At 37.4% G+C, this 12624-nt stretch overlaps 1 protein-coding gene across 1 annotated transcript in view; it reads left to right on the top strand.

Moving 5' to 3' along the window:
• The window catches only part of AGMO (alkylglycerol monooxygenase), a 269521-nt gene that overhangs the window by 219038 nt on the left and 37859 nt on the right, over positions 1 to 12624 (top strand). The window contains exons 6-8 of the mRNA XM_006880379.1: positions 2013 to 2079; positions 9347 to 9412; positions 9516 to 9595. Coding sequence (XP_006880441.1) covers positions 2013 to 2079; positions 9347 to 9412; positions 9516 to 9595 — 213 coding nt within the window. The remainder of the gene's footprint in view (positions 1 to 2012; positions 2080 to 9346; positions 9413 to 9515; positions 9596 to 12624) is intronic.

Below are 12624 nucleotides of genomic sequence, written 5' to 3'. Positions count from 1 at the left end.
AAAAACACTATATAATACTTACAGTGTCAAGAGAATAAAAGGACATAACCATAATTAATACCTATGCCCCAAATGATAGACTTGCAACATACGTAAAGCAAATGCTAACAGAACTAAAAAAAGAGACAACAACCCTACTGGAGTAGGAGACTCTGATACGCCACTCTTAAAGATAGAACTACCAGAAAGAAACTCAACAAAAATGCTGAAGAATTAAACCATACAATCAACCACCTTGATCTCATAGATATACACAAGTTAATTAAATTCAATAAAGATCAATAAATATTTTTCTCCAGTAGTCATAGAATATTTTCCAGAATAAATAACATATTTGGTCACAATTCAAGACTCAAAAAATTAAAAACAGAAATAATACAAACCATTTTATCATACCACTATGTTAAAAAAATTAGAAGTCAACAACAAAAGAGCAAAGGAATACACCTGGAAGCTCAACAACCCTTCCTTGAACATGGCTGGGTAATAGAAGAAAGAAATTGAAAAGTTTCTTGAAACAAATGAGAATGAAAACACAACTTACCTAAACCTCTAGGATACAGCAAAATTAGATGTCAATTCACAGCAATATGCAAACACGTTAAAAGGGAAGAAAAAAAATCAAGTATTTAACCTCACATCTTGAACAAGTAGTAAAAGAACAGAAAAAAAAACCCAACAAAAAAACCAAAACCACTAACAACATCTAAAATTAATGTTATTATACAAATAATGGCAGAAATGAATGCAACAGACACAGGGAAAAAGCGGAAACTATCAATAAGAGAAGCAGTTTTCCAAGATATATCGGTTCATTCTTTTGGCATTTATATGGATATTCAGAACTCTTTTTCAGTACCACAACTGAAAGACATTAATGTAATTTACACAGTTGGATGGATTGTACACAGATGGATTGATACAGTACACCAGGGCAATGGTGTGTCTGAGTCAGTGAGACTGGCTCAGGACAATACAGGCTGCAGAGCTGCTGTACATAGGGTCACTATGAGTTGCAGGTGATTTGACAGCACATAGCAACAACAATATAAGTTATATATAAATGTTGTAACATGGTATCAATACAACAAACATAATGTATACTATTATTATTTAGATGTACAGAAATTGATTTATAATAAAAGGCAAATAAATTTGTTTTGCCAAGATCACATGATAATAAGTAGAGGATCTGGGAATTGACCTACTCTATTATAATAACTTCCTTACATCTTCCTGAAGTATAACTATTCTTAGTTTTGAGCTTCTTGTTACATTTATTTGAGTTCTAAAGTAATTTCTTCCTCCTCTCCAATGCCAGTCCTGAATTTTGCATTGTCTCCTAACAGAGCTTGTAGGGTTTTAACGTAATTACTATATATCACTCAGTCACAGACTTATTGCTGTCAAGTTAGAGCCAACTCAGAGCTGACCCTCAGGCATCTTCAGGGGCTTTAAACGACACAGGATGAAATTGCCATTTTGTTTTTCATGAAGCAGCAGATGGTGGATGAATCTCCCACCTTTGAGTTGTCAATATAGCAGAGCTTTTAGATAGATTAGATGGATGGATAGATGATAGATGATAGATGATAGATAGATAGATAGATAGATAGATAGATAGATAATAGATAGATAAATAGACAGGAAAGGTGAAGGAGAGGGAGAGGGAGAGGGAGAAGGAGAGGGAGAGGGAGAGGGAGGTACAGAGAGAGAGAGGAGAGAGAGGAGAGAGAGATTGATTTGTTGTTGTGGTTATGTATTTTTGAAACTGACTCATAGCTGACCTTCAAGCAGGTTTTCAGAGACAGTAAATCAGTTGAGAGAAGATGGCCTTTCTTCCTTCAGAACAACTGGTGGATTCAGATCCCTACCTGCCTTTGAGTCGGCAATGCAAATTTATCACTATGCGTGCGTGTGTGTGTGTGCGCGTGTGTGTGTGTGTGTGTGTGTGTGTGTGTTTATTTCACATGCATTTCTTGATAACTATGTCTATTCCTTTGTTTAAACAGATAATTAATAACCTTGGTCCTTTGGAACTGATTCTTAATACTCCAAGTCATCATAGAGTCCATCATGGTAAGAATGTTCTAGTTCGTTGTCTTTTCCTTCCTCAGTTGTTTAAAATTTTTATTATTGTTATTATTATATTATCTCTATTTCATCACAATTATCTAACATAGGACACATTTTACAAGTAAATATAATTTTTTCCTTTGTATCTGGGCAAATGTTATTTCTGAAATTGTGGAGAAAGAAGGGAAAAAGAAGTTCCTCTAACTGATATTTAGATTTTCTATTTTGCCTCATTTTCAGCCTAGCTCTGGAGGTGAGAGGGAGGAAGGAGTTAACCAACAGAAAGCATGCGTACTCTTTTTCATGAAGAAACAAGTTGACGTCCGTGCTATAACCTAAAGGTCATTTCTAACCCCACACCCAGATAGGTCCCTGGTCTTGAAAACCATTAGAATTTAAGGTAGCTAGATGCCATGTGTAGACTACAACTCATAGCAACCCTGTGAACAACACAGAGAAGCCCTATCCTGTGCCATCCTCATCATCTTCACCTGTCCAAACACATTGTTGCTGTTACTGTGTCAACTCATTTTAAACACATCTTTTTCCAAGGACTAGTGTTTCTAGAAAATTTCCCAATAGGTGAGACAGAGTTTCATCATCTTTGCCTCTGAGAAATACCCTGATTACACTTTCTCTAAGACCTATTTGTTTAGTCTTTTGGCAGTCCTTGTGGTATTCAACATTATCCACCAAGTCCACAATTCAAAATGCTTGTATCCATTTGGATACAAATGGATTTTGAGGAGGGCCTAATAAACAACATCTCACTTCTCAGCTTAAATTTTGGGTACAAGCTCACCACATGTATCTTTTGCCTTGCAAGGGGAAAATCTCATGTGGTTATTGCCTAAGTTTTAAGGACAATAGTTTAATTAATTAAAGGGATGTGCACATTGTTCACCAAAGATCTGTGCAAGAATGTATGGAATTATATGCAACAGGGTAAATACAAAGGCTAAATAATTGTAGGCTGCTTATAAAATGGCAAATGTATATCATTGAGAATGTCTAATGGAATAATGGGCTTATAAAAATGTCTAATTAATACTTTATGCAATGGAATGGATACATCTCACAGACATAACATTTAAAGGAAGAAATAAATAATAAAATAGTATTATATTGTTTTATTTTGATAAATTTACAGAAAATGCAAAACTAAAATGTCCAATTGGGGACACAGGTTAGCTTTTACAATGAATGCAAAAAGACTTTTAGAGGGCTGATCTTGTTTAAATTCTTGCGCTGAGTAGCTGGTACATAGCTACAATAACGTTATACAAATTCAAATGTTGCTGTTGATTGCCCTCGAGTAAATGTTGACTTGTAGTGACTCTATGGATAAAAGACCTAATGACTTTCCATAACTATCGTTTTTCCAAGTTCATAGAGTTTCCAGAGGCATGTGTGGTTTAGAAAGTGGATGCTAATCCTCCTTCCAAACCTGTTTTACAACTGGGAGCTCCACCAAACACTGTCCACAATGGGAAACCATTCTGGTATTTGATATCACCATGGCCCAAAGTTCAGCATCACAGCAAACCCAGGTTACCTCATCCAGCACATTGACAAAGAGTGATGTGCAAAGTGGAAGAAAGTTCCTCCAGGTATAACAGTACTAGTATCATTTAGCAGTAGTTAAGTGTTGTCGAGTTGAATATCACTCAAAGTAAGCTTTTCACAGAAGACCTAAACTCTGGTCTATGATTAACATCATTTCTGTACATTTATAAGACAGTTTGTAGAGTTTCCAGAGGCACCTAGTTTAGGAAGTGAATGCCGCTTGTGCTTCCCACATGAATCAATCGGGGAGCTCATCCAAGCACTGTACATAATGGGTAAGCATTGTGGTATTTGACATGACTATGGGATAGTGTTCAGCATCACAAGAACTCCGAGTTGCTCAGGATTCAAGCTGTTCAAATTCAAATAGATGTGTAATAATTATAATTTGTCCTCTTTTTTGTTTATGTGCTATCTATATATCAATCAATATAAAATGTTTTCTTTAAAAAAAGTAATGAAACAAAATAACTACACAATTGGGGAAGAAAACAAGACTCATTATAAGAAAGTGACGCTTTTTCTTTCCTTCCTTCTTCATTTCTTTAAAAATGATATTATTTTGTATCATCTCATTACATTGCAATTGCCCTGCATTGTTATTTTAGGTGGCATCAAGCCCACTGTGACTTAAAATCCCTCTGTTTGTACAATAGAACAAAATATTGCTTACTCCTCTGTCATCCTGCTCATCATTGCTGTAAGAGCCCAGTATTGCATAATTCATCAAGCCATCCTGCAGAGTTTTCCTCCTCTTTGTTGACCTGCTACTTTCACTAAATAGAATTCCACCCCCTCCCCCAGAAAAATGGGTTTTTTGATAATATATCCAAAATATATGAAAAAATGTCTCATCACCCTCATTTGTAGGGAATATTGTTCCTTCACTTCTTCCAAAACAGATGTATTTGTTCTTTTGGCATATACAGGCTCCAAGGATTACTTTATGAACATCAATTTTCAAGCTTCAAAGACATACTTTGGCTCCATCAAAACACCCGTATCTTCTTTTTGTTGTTGAGGACTTTTTATTCTCTAATTTTCAAGAGACTCTTTAGTACACTGAAATTTAAGTCTCGAAGAGATTGATGAATGAGAATGAGGCAAACGGAGAACAAAAATCACATCCTATTACTGATAAAGCCAATGGAAGGATATGCTTTCGTCTGAAGACAAAATGGCTTTCGTCTGAAGACAAAATGGCTTTCGTCTGAAGACAAACTGGCTTTGCCGTGAAACTGGACTTAGACATTTACAATCATCTCTGAGGTGGCAAAGAGCACACCAGATTGGGCAGAGTTTCCATTTCCAAAGTCAACATTCTCAACTCACAAAAAAGAAATAATGTTGGAATGGACAGAGGAAGAGAGTTATATTTTCTTGAGGGTTTGGGGGGTTCCCCCCCCAAACAGAACAAAATATAATGAATAGAGAAAACAAATTGAAATCTAACAAAAAAAAAAAGCAAACAACCTAAGTTACTTCTTTCTTCTCTAACATAAGAGCACCTTCTCACACCTATAAAGCACAATGCAAATAATTGAAAACTCGGGAGGGTTCTAACTCACCATCTCTATGCAGGAGAAAGATGATCCAATCTGCTTCCTGAAGGTCTATAGCCATGGAAACCTAATGGCACAGTTTTACTTTGTCTTAAAGGTCACTGTGAGTCAGGACAAACTCGGTGACAATAGTGTTATCCCACGGGCTGCCAAAAGAACAAATAGATGTGTTTTGGAGAAGGTGCCGGTGTTATGCTTCTTAGAGGGAAAGGTGATAAAGATCCCATATACTTTGGGTATGTTGCTGGAAGGAGATATTCCTGAGAATGGGACATCATGCCAGAAAAAGTCAACAGAAGAGAAGAAGACCCTCAACCAGTTAGACAGGCACAGTGCCTGCAGCAGTGGGCTCCAGTGTGTTAGTGGTGGTGAACGGCACCGGTTAGGACATGGTTCATAGGGGAACTATGAGTCCTACTTGGCAACACCTAACAATAACTTTAATTAGGGAGTTCTGTTGGCTTATAGTAAGGCACTGCACTATCAACTCAAAGGTTGTTGGTGTTATGTGCCGTCGAGTCACTTATGACTCACAGTGACCCTATGTACAAGAGCCCTAAATCCTGCTCTATCCTGTGCCAACCTCACTGTCTCCAATACACCTACTCCAGCCAGCCCGATCACTAAATTGATCCATCTCATTGAGGATGTTCCTCTACTGCACTATGTCTCCACTCCCCCAAATATGGTGTCACTCTCCAAGGACTGGTCCCTCCTTGCAACATGCCTAAAGCATGTCAGAAGAAGCTTCAGAATCCTTGACTCCAAGGAGCATTCTGGCTTCACCTTCTTCAGGACAAACCTGTTTGTTTTCCTAGCAGTCCATGGTATATTCAACACTCTTCTCCAGCACCACAGCTCAAAGGCATCAATTATCTTTCTATCATCCCTATTCAATGTCCAACTCTCCGATGCATAGCACATAATTGCGAAGATTATAGCCTGGATCAGGTGCACCTGAGTCTCTAGCCTGATGTCCTTGCTCTTCAGTATTTTGGAGAGGTCCCTGGCAGCTGACTTTAAGCCATCACATCAAGGGCTGGTCAAGAAGAGAAAGGTGTTGAATTGTGTAGGCAGAAGCAGGAAGGGATGGTGGAGCAGGAAAAGAGGTGGTCAAAATACACGTGGCAAGGTAGCAACATTGAATCTATCGGTCTTATTTTAATTGGATAAATGTCTTTCATCTGCTCTTTTATGTAAAATGCTTGTCTGTCCAAATTAAGACAGACTAGGAAGAAGGATTGGCCATCCACTTCCAAAATAACAAGGCTTCAAAAACCTTATGTACCATAGAACTCAAAGGTACATGATTCAAATCCATGAGCTGTTCCATGGGAGAAAGAAAGACCATCTCATCCCATGCAAAGCATTGTCTTTGATAATCTGTTGGGGTTTGTATTGACCCAGCAGTATAGAACACAATAACAACAACTGTATATGGATCTGGATTTCTCATTCTCAGGACTATAGACATCTTTGGCTAGGTAATTTTTCCTTATAGGGCCTATCCTGTCCTTTGTTGTTTAAATGCCTGATCTTTTATCTATTAGACATCAGAGCACTCATTCCTAGTTGTGACCACTGAAGGTGTCTTCAGATATTGTCAAATATACTTCATGGGGAAAAATCCCCCCTTTAATTGTGTTTGAATCCTGTAGAACAATGGATACATGCACAATCAGCTAACACCCATTCATCTTTCACAATGGGAGAGCTTTTCCTTGTTTCTTTTCTTTTAAGGTACACATTTACATGTAAGGAAAAAGTACAAAAGAATACTGAGACATGGGGTCGATTTTCTTTTATCTTCTAAACTCATAATCATGTTGACATGACAGTATCTATTGAAGATGTTTATATTAAAGTAACTGTTAAGACATTTACATTACAGGTAAATTTTGGAGCAAGAAAAATAGTGTGTATTATGGATTAGTAAAAATAAACAAGGATAATCTCACTTTTAACCTATTTCCATCAAATTGGTTCCGACACGTATGACAACCCTATAGAAGAGAGTGGAATTGCCCCATAGGGCAGCACAGACCCTTTAGTTAAGCATCTGAGGCACTTCACCACCAGAGCTCTTTCATGGGAAAAGAAAAAGTAATGTCTAAAGAGAGAATTTTCTTGTTGGAGCAACTGTGGAAAAAAACCCCAAATATAATATGTATATTTTTTTAAAAAAACCCTGTATTCTTATATTTTATTTATAATTATTAAATTATCCAGAAATTATCAAGAGAAGATGGAAGGAATACACAGAGTCACTATGTCAGAAGGAATTGGCTGACACAGAAGAATTTCATGAAATGACATATGAGCAAGAGCCTATGGTGATGAAAGAGGAAGTTCAAATTGCTCTGAAGGAAATGGCAAAACACGAGGCTCCGGGAGTTGACGGAATACCAATTGACATATTTCAACAAACAGACACTGGCCTGGATGTGCTCACTAAGTTGTGTCAAGAAATTTGGAGAAGAGCCAGCTGGCCCACTGACTGGAAAAGATCAGTATTTGTTCCCATTCCAAAGAAAGTGACCCAACAGAGTGTGGAAATTATCTAACAATATCATTGATATCATATACAAGCAAGATCCTGCTGAAAATTATCCAAAAACATTTGGAACAATATGTCAACAGAGAACTGCCAGATGTGCAGGCTGGATTTAGAAGAGGTTGTGGTACTAGGGATATTATAGCTAATGTCAGATGGATCTTAGCAGAAAGCAAAGAATGCCAGAAGAATGTCTATCTGTGCTTCATTGACTCTGCAAACGCTTTTGACTGTGTGGATCACAACAAGCTGTGGCTGACTCTGAGAAGAATGGGAATCCCAGAACATTTGATTGTGCTAATTTGAAACTTATACTTGGACCAAGAGGCAGTTGTCAGAACAGAGCAAGGAGACACTACATGGTTCAAAATCAAGAAGGGGGTCAATCAGGGATGTATTCTGTCTCCATACCTTTTCAATCTCTCCGCAAAACGGATTATCTGAGACACTGGGCTGTACAAAGAGGAATGTGGCATCAGGATTGGTGAAGAATCATCAACAACCTGCGTTATGCAGATGACACAACCCTGCTTGCTGACCCTGAGGAGGACCTGAGGTGCTTGCTGCAGAAGATCAAGGACTACAGCCTCCTATATGGACTGAAGCTAAATGTCAAGAAAACAAAGATCTTAACCACTGGGCCAATTGGCAGCATCAGCATGGATGGTGAAGAGATTGAGATAGGTAACAGTTTTAATTTACTTGGCTCCACAGTCAACACTCTTGGTAACAGCAGCTAGGAAATCAGGAGACAAATTTCATTGGGAAAGTCAGCTGTGAGGGACCTCTCAAGAGTACTGAAGAGCAACGATGTCAGGCTGGAGACTAAGGTGCACCTGATCCAGGCTATAGTCTTCACAATTATGTGCTATGCATCAGATAGTTGGACAGCGAATAGGGTTAATAGAAAGAGGATTGATGCCTTTGAGCTGTGGTGCTGGAGACAACTGTTGAATATACCATGGACTGCTAGGAGAACAAACACATTTTTCCTGGAGAGGGTGAAGCCAGAGTGTTTTCTGGAGTCAAGGATTCTGAAGCTTTGTCTGACATATTTCGGGCATGTTGCAGGGAGGGACTGGTCCTTGGAGAGGGACATCATGTTTGGCAGAGTGGAGGGGAGGCGAAGGAGAGGAAGACCTTTGGTGAGATGGATCGATTCTGTGACTGGAGCAGTGGGAATAATTGCATTTGAGAGAGCTAAGTTGGCACAGGATAGAACAGCATTTAGAGCTCTTGTACATAGGGTCGCTGTGAGTCGCAAGCGACTCTATGGCACATAACAACAATAACATTTATTATTCTGAATAATATAATCTTTCATCATGTGTTGATTGTCCTGACAGAAGAAATAGCTTATAATTATCTCATTTTCCAGAATAAAACTTTATATTCCTTCTTTGAAATTAACATCAAATTAATAAAGTGAAAATTTAATTCTCAAACCAAGCTTACTATTGTTAAAAAGAAGACATCAGGAAATACATTTGGTTGTGTATTAATTTTGTGAATGTGGTTTGAAGTTCAAGAAAAAGAGCATGCATTCACTTACCTATTTTCTTTTTCCTCCATTTTTTTTGGCTCATAGGTAGAAACCGTTATTGCATAGACAAAAATTATGCCGGTACTTTGATTATATGGGATAGAATTTTTGGTAAGTAAGAGCCATGAATATTTCAAATAATTAAATTACTTCTTTATTCTCAGAAGTTTAAAAAATCATCAAAACCACCATATCATTAATATTTACCTTTCAGGAACTTTTGAGGCAGAAAATGAAAAAGTTGTATATGGCCTCACACATCCCATTAATACGTTTGAACCATTCAAGGTGCAGGTAAAGTAATTGGTTTTATTAATTTTGAATTTACATTCTTTCGTAAATCTCATTGCTTAGAGTTGTTGAAAGGTGAAGTACATTATACTTTCATGAATACTGTTTGTATTTTAATATTTGTTTTTCTCACAGTAAAAGAATTTGGAAAGACTTTGGATACTCAAACCAAACCAGGTGTAGAGATACATTTTAAATATGCCTGCTACTTAGAATGGAAAGAAAAGTATTCTTTCCCTGAATAGATTTGAAATATATTCATATATTCAGAAGCTATCCTATAATTAAAGTTGATACCATAGTAAGGAAAATATTTTCTTCAAGGCTGCCCAATTCTGGTTAGAAATTTCACGTGAGGCCTCAATCCTACTCTAGTTCGACCTAAGTGTCAGGAGGTATTAAGGGCTGGTTAGGTCTGCATATTACCTCACCCACAAAGACTTGTTGGACTGGACCAGTTTTCTGTTAGACACATGGTATTTGTTGTTCACTGGCCTCAGTGTTGACACTAGAGAATTGAAGAATGCCTGTGAAACTCAGCTCCATCAACATTGTAACACCACAAATACACCTGGGTTTTAACAACTAGTAAATGAGAAAAGGATACAAATGTGTGAAAAGCTGAAAGGGTCAGTATATAACAACTCTGTATAGCAGACCACTTAACATAGACACTAAGGAAAGAAAGAAGAGATATGTATTGTGTCTCTTTGGCAAACCTATTTTTTTCTAATTTTCATAGAATGTTGAGATAAAATAATTGACATTTACTAAATGCTTACTATGTACAGAGAATTGCTAATAGCCCAGCACAAAATATTTTGTATAGTTTTTAGTTAAATAAAGTGAAGTAGAGACTCTTTCTCACTGGTTTTTAGTGGCTGTAACTGAGGTTCTCAGGTGAATTGTGTCTGCTAAAATAGGTGTTGTAAATTCTAACTGCTGTGTTATTTGAGTTCTCGTGTACTGTCAAGTAGGAACTGGCACATAACTGACCCTGCAGTACGTTTTCAGAAACAGTGAATAACATAAAAAGATTGCCCATCTTTCTCTGACAGAGATGTGAACCCTGAGCCCCTGGGTTGGCAGCGTAAATCCTTACCACTAAGCCACCAGATCTCAACAACATGCTAATTATACCTAATTAGTAGAGTACATTTTGAGTCAATAACTTTTGGGATATAAGAGATTAAGGAAACATGTGAGAGGAGATTAGGAAAGACATGTCAAGTCATATGGAGGTCTCCCAGTAGCAGGTCAAGGAGACAAAGGCCTTCCTCCTGAGTTCACAGAAAAGAGAAAACTATTCCCCAGAGCCAGCACCCTGAATTTGTACTTCTAGTCTCCTAAATTATCAGAAATTAAATTTCTGTTTATTAAAGCACCCACTTGTGGATTATCTCAACACCAACTTCTATCAAAAAACCAAACCAAAGTCCATCAAGTCAATTCTGATTCATAGCAACCCTCCAGGCAGGACAGAGTATAATGGTGTTTGTAGGCATGTCATTCCTTACAGAAGCAGATCAGTACTACATTTTCTCAAATAAGTTTGAAGTACCAAGCTTTGAGTTACTGTTGTTGATTGCCTTCTAGTTGAGCATGACTCATAGTGACCGACCCTATGAACAAAAGGCCTGAAAGCCCCTCTACAACCATCGGCATTTATCAAAGTTCATAAGAGTTTCTGGAAGCATACTATTTAGGAAGTGGATGCTACTCCTTCTTCCAAACCCATCATAGTATGTTATTGTTGTTATGTGCATTGATTAGCACCTGATTATTTTCACCACTGTGCCACCAGGGTGCCTAATAACCAAGAACCAGTATTTAATTAGTTCACTTAAGGTCACACAGCTGCTCAGATATAAACTTAATCCTGGTGGTTTGCTAGTTAAGTGTTTACTAACATCCGTGACTCAATTAAACACTTTGTGTTGTCCTTGTTAAAATAGACTCTGGCAAATCACCTTCATTCCCAAATGGAAGACTTTTTCCACTCCTCATTCTTCAAAAAAGGGAGAAAAATTATTCTGTCTTTTGTCAATTACATGGCCTTCCCTGCCTCCATCTTTACTAAATGCTACTAAAAATATGATATAACCAGAGCATATAGCATAAATGTTTTAGGATACTGCCTTAGTAATAAGTCTTGTAGAAGTGAAACAGTTTAGAATTAATACATTGAAAGTAACTTTATCTCTCTGTAAACTTTATCTTGGTCACGTGGAAAATAAAAAGAAATAGACAATTTGCTTTTTGAATACTGTTAATATTTAGTGCAATTGAGTTGGAGGCTGCTGGGCTTTTGGGTTATAGTTTTTGTGGGAGCTAATATCCCACTGCTGGGTAGGTTTTAGCAACTAACCTTTCAGTTAACAGCCACCTGCTCAACCATTGTGCTACTAGGGCTTCATCAGCCCTCTGGTTCAGTGGGTTTTAATCATAATACACATGGGAATCAGCAGAGGATCTGGTTAAACCGCAAGTGCTGTTCTGTTGATGTAAAGATTTTCCAAACTTCCATATATCTAATAAGCTCCCATGTGATTCCAGTATTGTTGAATCATGGATGACTTTTTTGAGCAGCATGACTTTAAGGATGTGTATTTTTACGGGGGACCTGTGGGGTTCTATTTTAGACAGAATATAGTGTGAAAAAGTGCATGGTATGAGCTGCACAAATACTTGAGTGATTAGGATTTAGATGAACACAATATTCAGATAATCACAGTAGTAAATGCTCCAGTTTGCCCAAGACTTGTTTTTTCATCATGCTGTTATTGTTGTCACTTAATTATCAGACATGTGAAATTATTAAATTGTAATACTGGAAGTTTCTGGAACCTAGAAAAGTATACAAGTTCACAGATTTTTTTTTCTCTCTCACTAATATCAGGCATCCATAAAAATGAATTTAGAATAATATTTGGGAGATGGAGATTTTTAGTTTTGAACCTGTAAATCTTAATGGGAGAAGACAGTTCTTAATCATGATGAGCCTTGGTGGATTCAAACCATCAAAAACACAC

Source organism: Elephantulus edwardii, unplaced genomic scaffold (genome assembly GCF_000299155.1).
Source record: "Elephantulus edwardii isolate Elephantulus edwardi_28Jun2011 unplaced genomic scaffold, EleEdw1.0 scaffold00007, whole genome shotgun sequence".
In the NCBI taxonomy this organism is placed as follows: domain Eukaryota; kingdom Metazoa; phylum Chordata; class Mammalia; order Macroscelidea; family Macroscelididae; genus Elephantulus; species Elephantulus edwardii.
Note: the sequence above shows the minus strand (reverse complement) of the source record. Positions and strands in the feature narration are given on the sequence as shown.